General features: G+C 42.0%; 1 protein-coding gene across 3 annotated transcripts in view; it reads left to right on the top strand.

The window, feature by feature from the left end:
• The window catches only part of LOC137506013 (tyrosine-protein phosphatase non-receptor type 9-like), a 122,950-nt gene that overhangs the window by 59,324 nt on the left and 45,366 nt on the right, over positions 1–18,260 (top strand). For 2 of the 3 annotated variants that reach the window (XM_068233568.1, XM_068233569.1), the window contains exon 12: positions 726–933. In XM_068233568.1, coding sequence (XP_068089669.1) covers positions 726–933 — 208 coding nt within the window. Of the gene's footprint in view, positions 1–725; positions 934–4,318; positions 6,026–18,260 lie in introns of those variants that run through there. The other variant, XM_068233567.1, reaches the window with a different exon arrangement.

Raw genomic sequence — 18,260 nt, 5'->3', positions numbered from 1 at the left:
ACCATCTCCCTCTCCTCCCCTACCAGATCAGTCTTGTGGACTAGTAAGAGGAAGCGGGCAGGGTTAGCTTTGTGCTCCCAGGAAAAAAAATTGCTGGCACCCCCTTTTCGCTGACTATTATGCTAGGTACACACAATGCAATTTTCCGATAGATTTATTTGCAGATGGGAAATCAGATCGGACATGTTGTTGTAAATAGTAAATATGTCAGAAAATTGCATTCTGTGTACCTAGCATTAGCTAAATAAAAACAAATAGAAAACTTTAATTGCTAAGATATCCTATAGGGTGTACAAAGCAACGTGATGTTCATATTGGTGCATTGCACAGAGTAATATTGCACTGCTGTACAAATATCCATCTGTTTATGCATTGCTAGGTACACAATATCCTGTGAAATCAACAAGTCAAACTGATCATTTACCAAATGTTCAATATTCTCCAGATCGACAAAGGGATTGATTTTCAGATCACTACTGCACAAAATCTATCCCATAATTGATCAGGATCAGAACACACTTGTCAAACTATTGGTTTGACCAGTCGATCTGACAGGAGATTGCATGGTGTGTACCTATGGTTAGTATGGTACAATTCCTGGGGATCAGTTTATCAGCACCACCCAACAAAGCAAGCACCTTCCCCTGCAAAGAGCTAATGTTTAGTATCTACATGTGAGGGTGAAGCATTTGTTTCTTAATAGTATGTTTTGTTTGTTTTTCTAGACTGATGAAAGCCGGAGTGTTGCCCATTATCAGTACATGAGTTGGCCTGACTTTGGTGTGCCTAAATCTGCATCGGCCATGTTGGACTTTAGAGCCCAAGTAAAGCAGCACCAGGCAGTTGCAGTCCAAGCCTTGGGATCTGAATGGACTGGACATCCTGCAGGGCCTCCAATAGTAATTCACTGCAGTGCTGGCATTGGGAGAACAGGTAAATATCCTGTCAGGGCTGGTTAACAATGCAAGCGCTTTTCTAAGCACGTGTGATACTAAAAGCTCTTGCTAATGCAATCCTATGTGCCTGTTTTCCCTTGAGCGATGTGATTTAAAAAAAAAAAAAAAAATCCCCCATAGCATTGCATTAGCAAGATCTTTAGTAATTCATGGCGCTTTAAAACCCCTTAATGCTGTTACAACATTCAAGCAGTTTTGTACTACATTGGCCTTGGTCCACAGCAAGATAATGTGTTGGCGCACTTATTTATTTATTTATTTGTTGTATTTATAAAGCGCCAACATATTACGCAGCGCTGGACATTAATTTAGGTTACAGACAATATTTAGGGGTGATAAACAGCAATATGACAATACAGGAATACAAGAAAACCAGATCACACAGCACAGTAGGAGTACAAGGTAATGCTTAGTCAGTCACTGGATGGGAGCATGGAGTTAGGCAAGTTAGGTTCACTCAAATGCATAGCATGGGTGCACAGTAATGGAGGTGCATGATCAGGTAGGACACAAAAGGAGGAGGACCCTGCCCAAAGGCTTACAATCTAGAGGGAGAGGTAAGGACACGGAAGGTAGGGGACCAGAGTTCAGCTGTGGGTTTAGAGCAATTGTGAGGGGTGGTAGGCAAGAGTGAAAAGGTGAGTTTTGAGGGCCTTCTTGAAGGTGTTGAAGGAGGGGGCTGCCCTAATGGGTGGAGGTAGGGAGTTCCATAGTGTCGGAGCGGCTCTTGAGAAGTCTTGGAGGCGTGCATGGGACTGGGTGATGCGGGGGACGGTCAGGCGAAGGTTATTGGAGGAGCGGAGTGAGCGGCTTGGTGTGTATCTCTGAGTAAGATCAGAAATGTAGGTTGGACAGGTTTTGTGGATGGATTTGTAGGTCAGACACAATATCTTGAATCTGATTCTGGACTGGATAGGAAGCCAGTGGAGGGATTCACGGAGGGGAGCCGCCCTGGTGGAGCGATGGGAGGAGTGGATAATTCTGGCAGCCGCATTCATGATGGACTGCAGTGGGGCTATTCGGGTCTTAGGGAGTCCAGACAGAAGGGCATTGCAGTAGTCGAGGCGGGAAATTATGAGGGCATGGATGAGGAGTTTGGTGGTGGCAGGGGTCAGGAAAGGGCGAATCTTACAGATGTTACGAAGGTGGAAGTTGCAGGACTTTGTGAGGTTTTGGATGTGGGGAGTGAAGGAGAGTGCGGAGTCCAGGGGGAACTGAAGTAAGAGGTATACAGAGGCTGCCATATTTATTTCCTTTTAATCAATATCAGTTGCCTGGCAGCCCTGCTGGTCTATTTCTCTGCAGTAGTATCTGAATAACACCAGAAACAAGCATGCAGCTAGTCTTGTCAGATCTGACTTTAAAGTCTGAAACACCTGATCTGCTGCATGCTTGTTCAGGGGCTATAGCTAATAGTATTAGAGGAAGAGGATCAGCAGGGCTGCCAGGCAACTGGTATTGCTTAAAAGGAAATAAACATGGCAGCCTCCATATACCTCTCTCTTCAGCTCCCCTTTAAGTACACTTATGCTACATAAACCCTGGAAGTTACACCAATTGCCCTGAATCAATAATTATAATCTATTATATATTTACCTTCCATATATAAATGGGAGGTTCCCCTAGCTGCCTATTGTGTACAAACATTTTCCCATTATCAGGTCGTTTTTTTTTTGTTTGTTTTTTTAATACCACAGCAGGTTTTATGGCTACTGCCCCCTAGCCCTTTCACTTCCCTCCAAATTTCCCCACCAGTGGGATACGAAGTATAAAGCTTAGGCATGCATATATTATAATAATAATAATAATTCCAATATTTGTATAGCACTTTTTTCCTTTTCGGACAGAAAGCGTTTGCGAGGCAACCACTAGAGCGCACTCAGTAGTCAGTGTGTTTCTGTTCAATTCATTCACTTTGATCAAATCTATTGCGCCCAATGTATCTTCTATACTGGACATGTTGAAAAATCCCTGTACAGGGGATAGTTGACCATAGTGTGTTGCATTGTATTAAGCAGTACAACCTTTCTATTCTGTGCACAGTGGATTCCTGCTGTGGTGGGTGTGGTTGAATGGTGTGCCTTATTCAATGGTTAACAACATGTATTCAGCCGTATATCTAACTTTGTCAACTTCTATGATGGGCATTGCATATCTGATACACTGGCATACTTAAAGGAATACGATCGATGTATGCATTTATTTTTAAATGCTGTATGTTGTAGCACACATTAGGACAAGTACTAGGAGCAATTTGATTCCTCACACAGCTGTTCCTCTCAGCTGTAAAATCCTCCGTCAGTTTTGGCGTCAGTGTTGGATACAAAATGTATCTAAATACTGGGCTCCCAGAGGGCTACACCATGTCTTTGCACAGGGGAGTTGCTATCAACTCTTCAGTTTATAGTTTATCACCTTGCTGAAAGAATCTTGTTGATATGGTGGTAAGGGGTTAAAGATTCTAGCAATGTGTGTTTATTATCTTTGCTTCTCTTGACTGGTAAAGATACTAATAATGCTAATTGTAGACAGTGGTCTGCCCCTCTCAGCAGCTTGTAAAGTGGATGCAGCCTGGAGTGAATCCCCACAAGCAGGCAGCCAGGTAACCAGTCTGAATGTAAACACAGACTCCTGGTATAGCTAGTTATATTCCAGCAATATTCCAGCTCATTTAGTTACCTGTTACCACCTCAGATCAGCCTATTTCTCCTCATGTCTCCTGCATGCTGTGAGTGACACAGTGAAATATATTTGTGAGCTGTGTGGCAGAGTAACCAAGCAGCTCAGGGTGACCCAAACTACTATGAGCTGTGTGAGAAATTAATTTTTAAGCAGGGATAGCGAGAGAGAGACCTGGGTGAATAAATAAAGTGCCCCTAGCACTAGTGGTAATGTGTACGCTAATATAGAGTATTAAAAAAAAAAGTCGTTTCAATCGATAGTTTTCCTTTAAGGTCTTAACTCCTCCATGGAGAGGATGGGAAGGGATAGCAGAGAACACAGTTAAGGTGACCAAACACTACAGTTTTGTCATTGGATTCGACATTATATTCAATATAAACATGACGTCTAATAAATCTATTGAAAATGGCATTTCGATCTTGTGACTGAAATATTGTGTATAGATTGGAAAGGCAATGGGCAGCAACACTATCAAGGCTCTAGGTATCTTTTTACTGCATCAGTCATTGTAGCTGCATACTAGTTGAAACTTGGCCACCCTTTGCTAAGAATACAGCATCCCCCCACACCGACTCAATATGAAGAAATGTGATATTTTGTAGTAGTGCCTTCTATGGTTGTAGATTACCTGATAATTGTAAAATAATAATCCTATCTCTTTTTTCTCTTTCTACCAATAGGTACTTTTTGTACTCTGGATATTTGCTTATCCAGACTGGAAAATATTGGGACAGTGGATGTTTTGCAGACTGTAAAAAGAATGAGAACTCAGCGTGCATTTAGTATTCAAACATGGGATCAATATTACTTTTGTTATATGGCGATTATTGAATACGCACAAAGAAAAGGTCTACTTGCACCTGTGGAATGGTCCGACACTGAATTTGAAACAGATAGTGAATGATTATTCCCTCACCACGGTACTAAGAAATCTTATGTGGATGCATCCAAGGCCATTGCTGGTCCATAGAGTTTGCGTGACTGGATGGCTCTGCCCCCACCCTGCCATGCAGCAAAGTGCAGAGCCTTCAGTACACTGCTAGTTTGAGCTAATAATGCACTGGAAAGTGTCATAATTTATTGTAGCATGAATGCAATGGAATAACTTGCACACCGTTTCCTAGACTTGAACTTAAAGTGTACTTTTTTCTTTGCTGTTGTATGCAGAAAGAATAGAGTATAAAATGTGTCACACATCCCGTTGTATAGTGTGTAGTATCTTGTAGATTTGTTTAGTCCTTTTATGAATTTGATGTAAATTCTCATGTGTTCTCTAAAGGTGGCTTTAAAATCTAACATTCAGCCAACATCACCATGTAGAGGTCCATAAACCTAGTCACTTTGGCACTGTTGTATATTTCTGTACAGCTAACACTATACGGGCTTCACCACAGCCAGAAGGATGAGAATCGAAGGTTATGTTAAGCTAATTTGCAATGTGTTATGCAAATTCTTAATTCTTACTAATTTACTTTTAATTCTTTCAGCAGTGAAAGGGTTAAGACAAAAGCCTTAAGCTGTGTTTTTGTGTGAATGTTTTTGTTTTTTTTTAAACTCTCTCTTCCTTAAGGCACGCTAAATCAAGAATTTTCTTCTGAACTTAAGTTTACATTAACCACTGCAAGATATAAATATATTATCATTGTGCTGCTATGGCTACTATATTATCCATAGATGTAGCTTTTCAAAAAGTATGCCCTCATACAAAAAATATTACAATCCTTCAGATACTGCTGAAGATAATTTAAACTGACATATCTGGGCAGTCCAGCAGCAAAACTGGTGTCAGGCCAACTCTCATATACAAGTTTTCACAGTGACTCTAGGCTGCAAGCTGCCAGAGCACAGACTCTTGTGGCCACCGATTTAGGCTGATGGTCAGACTGAGAGATGGGTGAAGTAGCGCCAAAGGAGGGAGGAGAAATACAGCTTTCTCCTTCTGACGTAGGTGCCAGATAATGCAATGTTGTCTTCAAAAAGCTGTGAGGTGGGAGGGAGAAAGATTTTTGCCAACTATAGCTCTGCCCACAATCTCAATCAAGGCAGGATGCAAGTCCTCTCCCTTACATTGCCAAATCTCCTATGAGGACAGGAAATACGGATTCCTTAAGCCAGAAAAAAAGTTTTACTCACATGGGGCTTCTACCAGCCCCCTGCAGCATTCCTGTGCCCTCGCAGCCACTCACTAAACCTCTGGTCCCCCGCTGCCAGCTAGTTTTGTTTTTGTCGACAGGACTGGCCACGCGTAGCTTTCTCCGCATTTTCCGTACAAAGATACGCGTTGCCAACGCATAGATATGCGGCAACACATATTTTTGTACGCGTTGCGGCCCGCAATAGCGCTAATTAGTCGGGAATGCGGAGAAAGCTATGCGTGGCCGGGCCTGTCTGCAAAAACTAAACTAACTGGCAGCGGCGGACCAGAGGATTTGTGAATGTGCTACGAGGGCACAGAACTGCTGCAGAGGGCTGGTAGAAGCCCCCGGTGAGTAAAACTTTTTCCTGGCTTAAGTGTCCCTTTAACTATTTCTGCCGCCTGGACATGAGCGGTGCCGCGCTTTGGCGTGCGATTGCGGGCGTGCCACCGTGGTGTCCCCCGGTAGCCCTGGGATCAGTGAACGGGAACATGGTTCCCGATCACTGATCAGTCTCCCCAACAGAAAAACCGAAGCGCTCTTACAAGAGGCTTCAGTCTTTCTGCCCGTAAAAATTTCCGCATCCCCCTTGTGCTTCCGCTTAGCGAGAAGCACAAGGAGGGAAAAAAAAAATTCACGGTGGCCATCTTGTGGCCAAATAGTAAAACTACATCTACATATTTTTTACATTACAATTTACACATATAATAACATTAAAAATTAACTGTTTATTTGCCACACCAAAATATTACCCAAATAAAATTTTGAATGGAAAAAAATTACAATAAAAAAAAGACATAAATAGTTACCTAAGGGTCTGAACCTTTTAAGTATGCATTTGAAGGGGGTATACTACAAATATTTTTCTAAATTATAAGCTTGTAATTAGTGATGGACGCAAAACGGAAAAAATGCACCTTTATTTCCAAATAAAATATTGGCGCCATACATATTTTAAAGCTAGAATGGCCGAAAACTGAGAAATCATGAATTTTTTTCCATTTTTTTCTTATTAATCCTGCTAAAATGCATTTATAAAAAAAAAAGTTCTTAGCAAAATGTACCACCCAAAGAAAGCCTAATTAGTGGCGGAAAAAACAAGATATAGATCAATAAATTGTGATAAATAGTGATAAAGTTATTAGTGAATGAATAGGAGGTGAAAATTGCTCTGATGCATACGGTGAAAAATCCCAGCGGGCTGAAATTGTTAAAGGCTGTTGTAGCCACTTCTGTAGTTTGTGCAGCAATAAAATACTGCACTGAAAGATACCAGAGGTTATCTGCTTTTACCACTCTTTCGCTGCTATATTATGTACAGTTATGTTAAAAAGGCACTTTGCAGCAGTATTGCCTACAGTCTGCTACATTGGATATTTTTATCCAGTTTGGATTGTATTTAATGTTGCAGCATTTAGAGGAGTCTGTACTTGACTGTAGTTTGTGCTGAGGATTTTAGGGATTTCCATATTCATTAAATTAAGAAATTCTGGTGGTCTTTTTTTGGGGCATAATGGTGTTGCAGTGAATTTGGAGGTACAGGAATCTCATCCCACAAGGCGTTTGTGCCAGAATTTCTGGGAGGCTAGATGATAGGGCTTTTTAAGATATTGGAGCTGATCTGAAACTATTGGAGGTATGGGCAACTATATTATAAGCTATTTTTTAGGAGGGAAGCTCTTTCAAAGCTGAAGTGCAAGCAAATGATTAAATACACTATTAAACTAAATACATGTTTACCTGGCTAAGATCTGTAATTCTGTCCAACCAGTCTTGTGGTTCACAGATGGTATCGGGACTCTATCCCTTGGGTTCGGGAGCCAAGTGCTGTATAGATGCTCAGCTATGGCATCTCTTGCTGTGGGTAGGGAAGGAGGGCTAACATGTGGCACGTGACAGAGCGGCTTCCAGCAAGAGGGGTTGAGAAGAATGATGAACTCAGCCACTAATTGTCAATGAAAGAACAAGCATACTGGATCATTAAGCGACAAGCGTGTGTAGAAGGAAAGGTCCTGTGTGACAAAGCCTTTAATTGAAAACCAGCAATTGCTTCAAAAGAACACACGCACCCGTTGAGCTTTGCTCTGACACCTGTCATTTGTGTTGTGCTTCAGCTATTGTGCATGGCAAAAACATACTGGTAAGCCGATTGGCTCACCCCAAAATTGGCCTTGAGCCTCGTACTCAAGCATGACTAAAGTTGGCTGAAGCATTAAAATAAATTCCCAACACCCCCCCCCCCCCCCCATAGCAACAGAGCACGTGTCATCTGCTATTCAGCTAACTTAGCACCTGTAAGCCTGGCCAAGCGGATGGAGTCCCAATCTCCGACAGGCAACAGTCAAAGATGTGTGTATGCACCTTTAGACCATGACTGTTGGGCATTACATAGTGAACTCCTCCGAGACATTTAATGACATGCCTTCAGACTCTGTGGAAGATATCAGTGCTATCTAATAATAATTGTGCAGCTATTTGTGTTAATGCATCTGCAGTAAATGGCAATGTAAAAAAGAAAGTTGAAAAGCTAAGATTGTCTTCTGACTGTACATCAGGACCACGGGAAGCACAAGACTGGCTCAGAAGAATTAAATATACAGGACTTTTGCAGGTGTAACAGCTTGAAAACATGTTGTCCCCTTTACAAGTAAATATATTACATATGGTACTTTAAATATTAAAAAAAAAAAAAAATTCAATCATTTAAAAAAAAATTGCAAAAATGTGAAGTTTTTAGAACGCAATCTGGCGGTTTAAATGGCAAGTTTTTATCTAAGAAAGATTCTTGTTTTACTGCTATGCAGTAAAGATAAAATATCTTGGTGAGCTATTGGACTTAATGATCAGGTACATTGGCATCTCTTGAGTCTGATTTATAATACAGCAGTAAGGGCTCATTTCCACTGGGAGCTGCGGTCCTTTCCGATTCACGCAGCCATGCCCCAAATCGCTAAGCCGTGCCTCATTCGGCTCTGATTGGGCTGGGTGCTGCAGAAATCTGGAGGGCAGATTCCGGCATAGTGGAAGTAGGCCCTAAAGTCAGGCTTGCTGCTTACAAAAAAACCTTGCGCTTGTAAAACCAGAAGATATAAAGAAACAATATGGTTTAATAAGAATTGTGAAATATTACAATCTTTTGCTTTTTAATGTATTCCCATTAACTTGTGATGCCTGCTTAATTTTAGAGCCAGGTTATACATTTTTCTCAGATCAGAGTACTCTTGTAAGGATGTGCCTTCAGGAAGTGAGACTGCTATGGCTGATTATGAGGATCTCCCCCCTCCCCCACTTTATTTGACACTATGTGTAATGTATGGTATTGCGTACAATATAACACTGCCTGCATTGATGTGCCTTTTTAATGTATGTGTAGCACAAAAGTCATAATTTATCCAAATTAAAAAGACAAATGCCTGCATTTTATATTCTCAGGGCCTCTATTTTCCATTTCTCTTAGGGGGATGAGTGAATCCTCCTCCTTCCCTCGTCCTTTCCATGTTCTTGATTACAGAAAATCTTAAACGGTTTTATTTTTGTTTTATATCAATACTGTATTTTTTCCAATTTATTTAATGTTGTGTACTTAAACAGTATTATATTTTTTCGGTACGACTACATGACAGTGGCAGCATAATACAAAATGGATCCAGCTACTGTATTTATAAATCTACTTAATCAATGTAAATGTTTATATATGCTCTGGGATTGCAAAAATAAAATGCATTTATTTCCTTGCCATATTTAAGATTGTAGGAACTGTTGGTACAAGACTGGCAAATAGAAAGCTTATAGGTTGAACTTGTATTTCAGATTAAATATTTCTTTAGCCTTCATTATTTTGTTTTCTTTCTTTATTGCAAAATGTGTTAATGTTTCAAGATGTGTTAAAGCCCAGCTACAGAGATCATTTGTATTGTAGTTCTGAATAGTGTAATATTCACTACAATTACTTTTGGGCACGTTTTTTGTGGACACTGGGAGTAATTTACCACATATTCAAAGTGGGATAAAGAAGTGGCATAAGAGTGGTAGATGAGGTAACACATGTATGTCCCTACAACTTTCTCCTAGACAGACATTCAGGCGGTTGTAGAAAGAAATGTGACAGTTTAAAGCCCTAACCCCACCCCCTTCCCCCGAGAAAGGGAACAAGCCTTGGGCAATAAGGTAGCAATAAGTTTTGGGCACTAAGGTGGCAGGGCGTGAGGTTGGTTTTAGCTGGAGTGTGGAGACGCTGGTTATGGAGAATGTGGAGATATTACTAATATTTTGTTCACTTGTGCCAAAATAAGTCCTTCCCAGCATGGCCATGAAAGTAAAATGGAAGTTGCTAAGAGTATGTGCTTACATCCAATTTTGATTGGCCAATTTATAGCAGCTTCATGTGGTATGAAAGATAACAATTTGTTCATAGTACAGTATTCAAAATCGAAGTAGGTGTGCTTTCAAACTCTGTTGAAATTGTATAATTGGCAAATTAAAACTGGATCTTAGTATGCACCCTAAGAGAGCAGAAGTTAAAATGGTAGTATTTTGCCAAGACTACAGTTAAAAAGGTTATTAAATCATCATATATGTCCCCTGACAGAGGTCAGAAGTGCAGTGCCAAAGCTGTACAGTCACGTGGTGGGAGAGGCAAATGGGGAGAATAATGCACTCAGGAAAATCTATCCCGCCAGGCTGGCCGAGGCACTGAGGGTTGGGCGTTGTTGCACTAGCGCTAATCTAGCGCGTGTGTGTATAGTGCTTGAGTGTCCTATTAAAGGGAACCTGAGGTGAGAGACCTCTAGAGGTTGATATTTCCTCCTTTTTATGTGTCTTTATTGCAGGGCTGTGGAGTCGGTACAAAAATCCACCGACTCCGACTCCTCAGTTTAGGATTCCACCGACTCCTCGACTCCGACTCCTCTAATTTGCATATTACAATTTTGTTGATTAAAAGTATGTAACATGAAATTCGTCTCTTAACTGCCAACGCTTAGGAATTTTACAAGACAACTGAAGTGAGAAGGATATGTAGACTACTATATTTATTCCCTTTAGACTAAAACTAGTCCTTGGTAAGAGTACTTGTAAAAGGTACAAACCGGAACAGAGAACATCTATCAGGCCCTAGGCAATGTGAATGTAAGTGTGGGTACATGTAAGAGTAATGTGCAGGTAGTCTGCAGGGGAATGAGGAGATTGTAAACAGATAACACCTCTGTGTTCAATGTGCACAGCATTCTCAGTGGATTCCCTGCAGCTCTGTGGGGAGTGCATATGTAGAGTATAGTACTACTGTGTAACAAAGTAAACCTGAGACAGATGAAATTAAAGTTTTATACATACCTGGGGCTTCCTCCAGCCGCCTTCAGGATAATCAGTCCCTCGTTGTCCTCCTCCACCACCTGGATCTTCTGCTAAGAGTCCAGGTACTTGAGCCAGTCGGGCGTAGTGCGCATGCACACACTCCGCCGCCAGGAGCATACTACACCTGTGCAGCACTATTGCGCAGGTGCAGAATGTTCCTGGCTGTGGGAGCGGTATGCGGCCGGATAGTGCTGACTGGCTGAATTACCAGGACTCATAGCAGAAGATCCGGGTGGTGGAGGACAGCGAGGGACTGATTAGCCTGAAGGGGGCTGGAGGAAGCCCCAGGTATGTATAAAACTGTACTTTTCATCCGTCTGTTACCCTTTAATTTGTAGTCACCAAACCAAATTTTAACAACATATCAAATTATTTGATTTCATCAGCAAAGGGAGTGCATACATTTGCATAAATCAGCATCAATGCAGAATTATTTCCATCTCGTTGACCATCTCTATTAGTGACACAGCTACACATCAGGCTTTACTCTTACAGCATAGATGTTATTTAGTGTATATATAAGATTCCTGTGTACACATCATATATACAGTCACAATCAGATATGTACATCTGACCTTAAAAATATGGGGACTGCTTTATTGAAGCAGCACAAGTAACTAATTTTGATTGGTTTATTTCATTTTTGTGGACTAAGCACAGCTATTACTGTATATATACATTATTTTTAATGGCTATTATCTGAGAAATAGAACATTTCATCATATTTTCTATTTTAATTACAGTTACAAATTCATTAGGAGTCGGTGACTTTTTTTCCGACTCCAGGCACCCAAAATTGCCCGACTCCACGACTCCGACTCCACAGCCCTGCTTTATTGCCTGGGTGTTCTGCTGATCCACTCGCAGGGGACTGAGAATAATACAGTGGGATGCGAAAGTTTGGGCAACCTTGTTAATTGACATTTTCCCCACAATCCTTCAGGGCAAAGGTGAGACGTTGCTCCTCCCAGGAACAGACAGCACTTCCCCTATAAAAAAGTCACATGGTTAGTCCACCCACAGTGCTGTTTGTTCCTGCGTCCAGGCAGGTCGGCATCTCCCCTCTGGGTGAAGCCTGTGTGCTGGGCTGCAGGTGGATCCTTCTGGGTGGCTGAGACTGTGGTACTGAGGCAGTCTGGCCATGCGCCCCAGGCTGGATCTTTACTGGGGTTTGCCTACCTTTCTCTCCCGCTGCCAGGGAGAGCAAGTGTGGAAGGCGTGGGTTCCCCTTGGCGGCCTTGCGGCAGAGGAGCAGGACGGAGGTAAGCCAGCGGCCATGTGCAGCGTGGAGCGCATTGCGGCCATTAGGACACTTGGCCGCGTCCGGATGCGTAATTTCCGGCGGGTATGCCGAATGTAGCAAATTGTAGAGCTGGTTCATTACTCCTTCTGAACCTCCGGTCCGCCCCTTATCCAATTGTGGCAGGCCGGATATGTTTTAAAAGGGAGGCTGCGCAGGCCTGTTTGCACTGTTGCTCAGAGGGAGTTTGGTCCTGCGCTGGACATGACAGTTTGGAGACATGTCAGACGCTGAGAGGATTGAGAGCAACCAGGCCGCCCAGAAGGTGAGATAATGGCTTCTCTTTCTGGGCTAAAGGTGCTAAAGCTGTACAGAGTTAAATGCCTTGTTGGTTTTGTTTGTTTGCAGGCCAAAACTGAGGCCGCTGCTAAATCTGCTGAGGCTGCTGCTGCAGATAAGCATAGGCTCCCTCCTAATTATAAGAGATGCCCTTTGTGCAATGTTAAGCTAATGTTGCCCTATGCAAAGACTCTGTCAGTTGTGCATAGAGAGGGTTATGAGGGAGGAGCCGGGTCACTCTGTTCAGAATACATTGAGATCCTTTAGAGAGGAGATTAATGCTTCATTGGAATCAATTAAGTCTTCATTATTGAATGCTAATCCATCTACTTCTCAGGTTGCTGTATCTGGAGTATCTGTGACTGAGGTTGATGTTAGTCAGGCTGAGTTTGCAGCTAGTTCTGAGGATTCAGACATTAGAGAAATAAAATCTGAGTCTGTTCCAAAGTTTAAATTCCGTATTGAGGATACGGAGGCGTTGATTGCTGCCATTAATTACTCTTTTGGAGTTGAGTAAGGATGTGGTAGCTAATTTGTCTATTCATGCTCAATTATACAAAGCTAAAGGATCCACTGGATAAAAAAGTGGATGCTTATTTGAAGAGGTCTTTGGAGGCTAGTGTGGCTATGTTTAGGCTGGCTGTTGCCTCTACATGTGTGGTCAGAGCTTTGGAGCTGTGGATTAATCAGCTCAGAGCTAATATACTGGCACCTGTTGAGCATTTGTTGAATTCTATTGCGATTCTCATTAAATCTGCTGCATATTTAGATGATTCCTCGGCTGAGGCAATTAGGTTTACACCCACTGCTGAAATTAATGATCAGCTTTGGAAAGTACATCGAACAAAAAGAAAATTTTTTTCCTAAAAAGAAAAAAGCTGTTGCAACTAAAGTTTTTTTGTGTGATCAAAGAGATGCCTCTAAAGATCAGAGAAAAGGCAGAAAGTGGACTTCTGACAAGTCCGGGAAAAGGGGCTTTAAATATAAAGCTCCGAAAACCCAGTCAAAATCCCAATGACTCGTGTAAGGCGGTGGGGGGAGGCTAAGATGCTTCTCTCTCAGGTGGGCAAAAAGGGCAAAAAGCCCGTTTATTTGCCGAACAATAAAGTTTGGTTACCAAATAGTTTGCGCTCCATCCATCGTCAAGATTTGTGGTCTCAAAGGCCCCAGGAGATCCCACTCTGTTTCCAGAAATTTTGAGTATATTGCAAAACATGCTAAAACAGAATGTATTTTATCCTGTGCCGGATCAAACAATCCGAAACAGTCTGTATGCATGTTGGATTATTAGGGCTCTGTACAAATTAACAAGCTGACACATCATTGCATTCCAGCGGTGTGTAGCTGCTAAGGGTAACAATGGTTAATTTGCATATAGTCAGCAGTGATGCACTGGGAGACATCTCAAGCTCACTCCAACCTGAATTATTGCAAATTCTTTCTGTTTTAAGAAAGCAAACTTTTTTGCTTTTCTTAGCATTTTAGTAAGAGGGCCTTTAGGACCATTGTAGCCTCTTACACACTCTGAGTTCTGGGTCACCATGAGCTTGCTGGTTAGTCTGTATCCTGTGCCAGTAAAGGAACAAAAGCAAAGCTTCTGTTTCACTATTTTTGTAGTAAAAAGTCGTCGGGCAAGTTTCGCCTGATTCTGAACCTAAAAAGACTTAACCTGTTATGAGACAGAAAAAGTTCGGATGGAATCCATTTTTTCAGTAAGGGAGCTACTGTTTCCAGGGGCCTTTATGGCATCTCTCGATCTAAGAGATGCATATTGGCATTCACCAAAAATCGCAAAAATTCCTAAAATTTGCAGTTGGAGAAAATAGGAGGGTAGAACACTACCAGTTTGTTTGCCTTTCGTTTGGGATCACTTCTGCCCCAAGAGTGTTCACAAAGATGCTGGGAGAAGCATTGATTCCGTTAAGAGAGCAGTCGATTTTAATCATTCCGTGTTTAGACGACTTGCTTATTCTCGGAAGTTCAGCAGATCAACTGACAAACCATTTAAATCTGGTATCGGAACATCTCCGATCCCTAGGTTGGATTATCAACCTAGAGAAGTACTCTTTGATTCCAAGTCAGAAAACGCCTTTTCTAGGCATGCTAGTGCATTCATTAAAACAGAGGATTTTCTTTCCTCCGGAAAATATCCTAAAGATAAATTTGGCAGTGAAATCATTACAGAGGGAAGACAAGGTTTCCCTAAGGATGATTTTGTCTGTGCTGGGATTGATGTCATCCACAATGGTGGCAGTACCCTGGGCACTGGCGCACACCAGGAAGTTGCAGAGTTTCCTTCTAGGAAATTGGGACGGTCGTCCATAAACATAAGATTTCAAAGTCACAATTCCTCAAACTGTGGTGTTGTCTCTGCAGTGGTGGTTGGAGGAATCCAACCTTGTGAAAGGAAGGCTTTGGAAGGAGCCTGTAGACAAGGTAATTACTACGGATGCAAGCGCTTGGGGCTGGAGAGCTCGTATAGCTCACAGAGCCTTTCAAGGGAAGTGGACAGAACTGGAGTCTGAGGTCATCCAACTGGAGGGAATTAATGGCAGTAAAGCGGGCCTTATTTCAGGCGCGATCGATACTGTCACAGTCCAATGTTCTGATCCACTCTGACAATGTTACGGCAGTAGCGTTTTGTCAACAAACAGGAAGGCACGAGATCCCTGTTGTTGCAAGAAGAAGTGGAGGAGATCTTGTCCTGGGCAGGAAAGAATGTGTTATCCTTGAGAGCTGTTCGTCTCGAGGGAAAACTCAATATAGAGGCAGACAAACTGAGCAGAAGCAGGATTTTGTCATCAGAGTGGTCTCTAAACAGAGAGAGGTGTTCCCAGACATCACAAAACGATGGGGAACACAGTCAATCGATCTGTTCACAACAGAAGATCATGCCCAGATTCAGAGTTTCTTCTCCCTCAATCCAAAAAAGCATATATCTGGGGGTGACTGCATTCATTCAGGAGTGGAACTTTCCACTTCGGTATGCATTTCCTCCTCTCAATTTGATTCCTGCAGTTATCAACAAGAGGTTGTCAAAATCTGATGATTTTGATTGCACCTTAGGGGACCCTTGGAGACTTCCTTGCAGGCCAGATCTGCTGCTGCAAGGGAACCTGTGGCATCCACATCCAGGCAGACTGAATCTGTCAGTCTGGATCCTTACTCAAAAATTGGGAGTATCTGACAAGGCAGACTCTACATTGATTGGTATCCGTAAAGAAGTTACTAGGAAGATTTACTTGAAATGCTGGAAAACTTTCCATCTTCGGCTGTCCGGCTTTAAGTTTGATAGCCTGTCAGTTCCAGCAGTCCTGGATTTTCTTCAGGAGGGTTGGGATAAAAATGTTTCTGTAAGTACGCTTAAAGTGCAGATTGCTGCTTTATCTGCTTTTTCAGTTATCCCCTTGTCTTCCTCGCCTTTTGATAGTGAGGTTTCTGAAGGCTTTTTCTAGGAAACTGCCAGTTTATAAACCATATGTTTCTCCTTGAGATTATCAGGGGTTTTAAAGGGACTGTCCAAAGGTTCCTTAGAGCCTCTTAAGGACAGTTCTTTTAGATATCTTACATTAAAAACAGTATTTTTTAGTAGTCATCACTACAGCCAGAAGGGTCAGTGAGCTACAAGCTTTGTCTATGAAAAGTCCTTACTTTCAGGATACATTAGGGTTACAGGCATATCCAGAGTTTTGTCCGAAGGTTATGTCTAGGTTTCACAGGTCGCATGATATTATGTTGCCTACTTTCTGTGTGAATCCAAAGTGTGGAAAAGAGAGGATTTTTCACTCATTAGATGTTAGAAGATGTGTTCTGGAATATTTGAACAGAACTGCAGATGTCAGGAATACAGATTCTTTGTTTTATTTTCAGGGAAAACTGTAGGTCAGAGAGCTTCTAAATCTACTATAGCTAATTGGATTAGGTTAGCTATTATAGAAGCGTACAGAGTTATGGGAAGTGAGGCTCCTGCCTCATTTAAAGCGCATTCTACTAGAGCTAGGGCAGCTTCTTGGGCTAATAATGCAGGGGCTTCGCCTGAGCAAATATGTAAGGCAGCAACGTGGTCAAGCTTTTCTACGTTCATCCGTCCTTACCGAATTGATGCAATGTCTGCACACGACCAAGCGTTTGGTAGAAAGGTTCTCCAAGCAGTGGTCCCACCCTGAGGTTGTATTACTTGTTAATCGTCTCACCTTTGCCCTGAAGGATTGTGGGGAAAAAGCAGAGTTAGTACCTGCTAACGATGTTTTCAACAATCCTTCAGGGCAACGATCCCACCCGGGTGTTAATTGTCTGTGTCTGATAGTTGCACGGTTATGGGTTAGTGGAATGTTCACCTGTCGGGTACTTGGCTAAACGCACTGAGGGTGGACTAACCATGTGACTTTTTTATAGGGGAAGTGCTGTCTGTTCCTGGGAGGAGCAACGTCTCACCTTTGCCCTGAAGGATTGTTGAAAACATCGTTAGCAGGTACTAACTCTGCTTTTTCCTCCTAACAATCAACGATTTATACAAGAAAATCATGACAGTCAACCTATTTTAGTTCCTGGACGTAGAAACTACGTCCAGGAACCATGCGCGCTACCGCGGCCGATTGCGCGTGTGCACGCGCGCTCCCGGCCGCGGTTCGTTAGCCAGGCAATCAGTGAATCAGGCTATTGTGCCCGATCACTGATTCCTCTCCCCCACTGAAAAAGCGACAGCTTCTCTCGGAAGCTGCGCTTTTTCTGGCTGTAGCGTCCCCCATGCGTCTCTCTTAGCGTATGTTACGCTTAGAGTGACTTCATGTAAACAAACTCATGGCTGCCATCTTGTGGCCAAAAAGTAAAACTACAACTAAAAGTAAAAAAAATAAAACTCAAACACACATTTACATTATAAATCTATTGTTTACATCACACCCTCCCAAAACTACCCAAATAAAATGTTTAATATAAAAAAAAAAACATTACAATAAAAAAAATTTATATATTTACCTAAGGGTCTAAACTTTTAAAGAGACACTAAAGCGAAAAAAAATTATGATATAATGAATTGGTTGTGTACTATGAATAATTACTAGAAGATTAGCAGTAAAGAAAATATTCTCATATTTTTATTTTCAGGTATATAGTGTTTTTTCTAACATTGCATCATTCTCTAATATGTGCAGATTACACAACACTCAGCATTCAAAATGATTCTTTCAGAGCAGTCTGTGAACTAATGACCTCTCCTCTGGCAGAGAAAAAGAAAATTGTTCACTTACAGTTGAAATAATAAAAGTCAGAAAACAGCCCTCTCCACGACTTTGAAAGTCGTAGAGCTTAATGGCTTTTTTGTATAGAGATAACTGGAGTTTCTTAAATCTTCCTGTACTGGAAACAATTAGACTGATGTATCTGATCTTAACCACTTGAGGACTGCAGGGCTAAACCCCCCTAGTGACCAGGCCATTTTTAGCTAAATTGGCCACTGCAGCTTTAAGGCCAAGCTGCAGGGCCGCACAACTCAGCACACAAGTGATTCCCCCCCCCCCTTTTCTCCCCACCAACAGAGCTCTCTGTTGGTGGGGT

The sequence above is a fragment of the Hyperolius riggenbachi genome, chromosome 1, assembly GCF_040937935.1.
Source record: "Hyperolius riggenbachi isolate aHypRig1 chromosome 1, aHypRig1.pri, whole genome shotgun sequence".
In the NCBI taxonomy this organism is placed as follows: domain Eukaryota; kingdom Metazoa; phylum Chordata; class Amphibia; order Anura; family Hyperoliidae; genus Hyperolius; species Hyperolius riggenbachi.
Note: the sequence above shows the minus strand (reverse complement) of the source record. Positions and strands in the feature narration are given on the sequence as shown.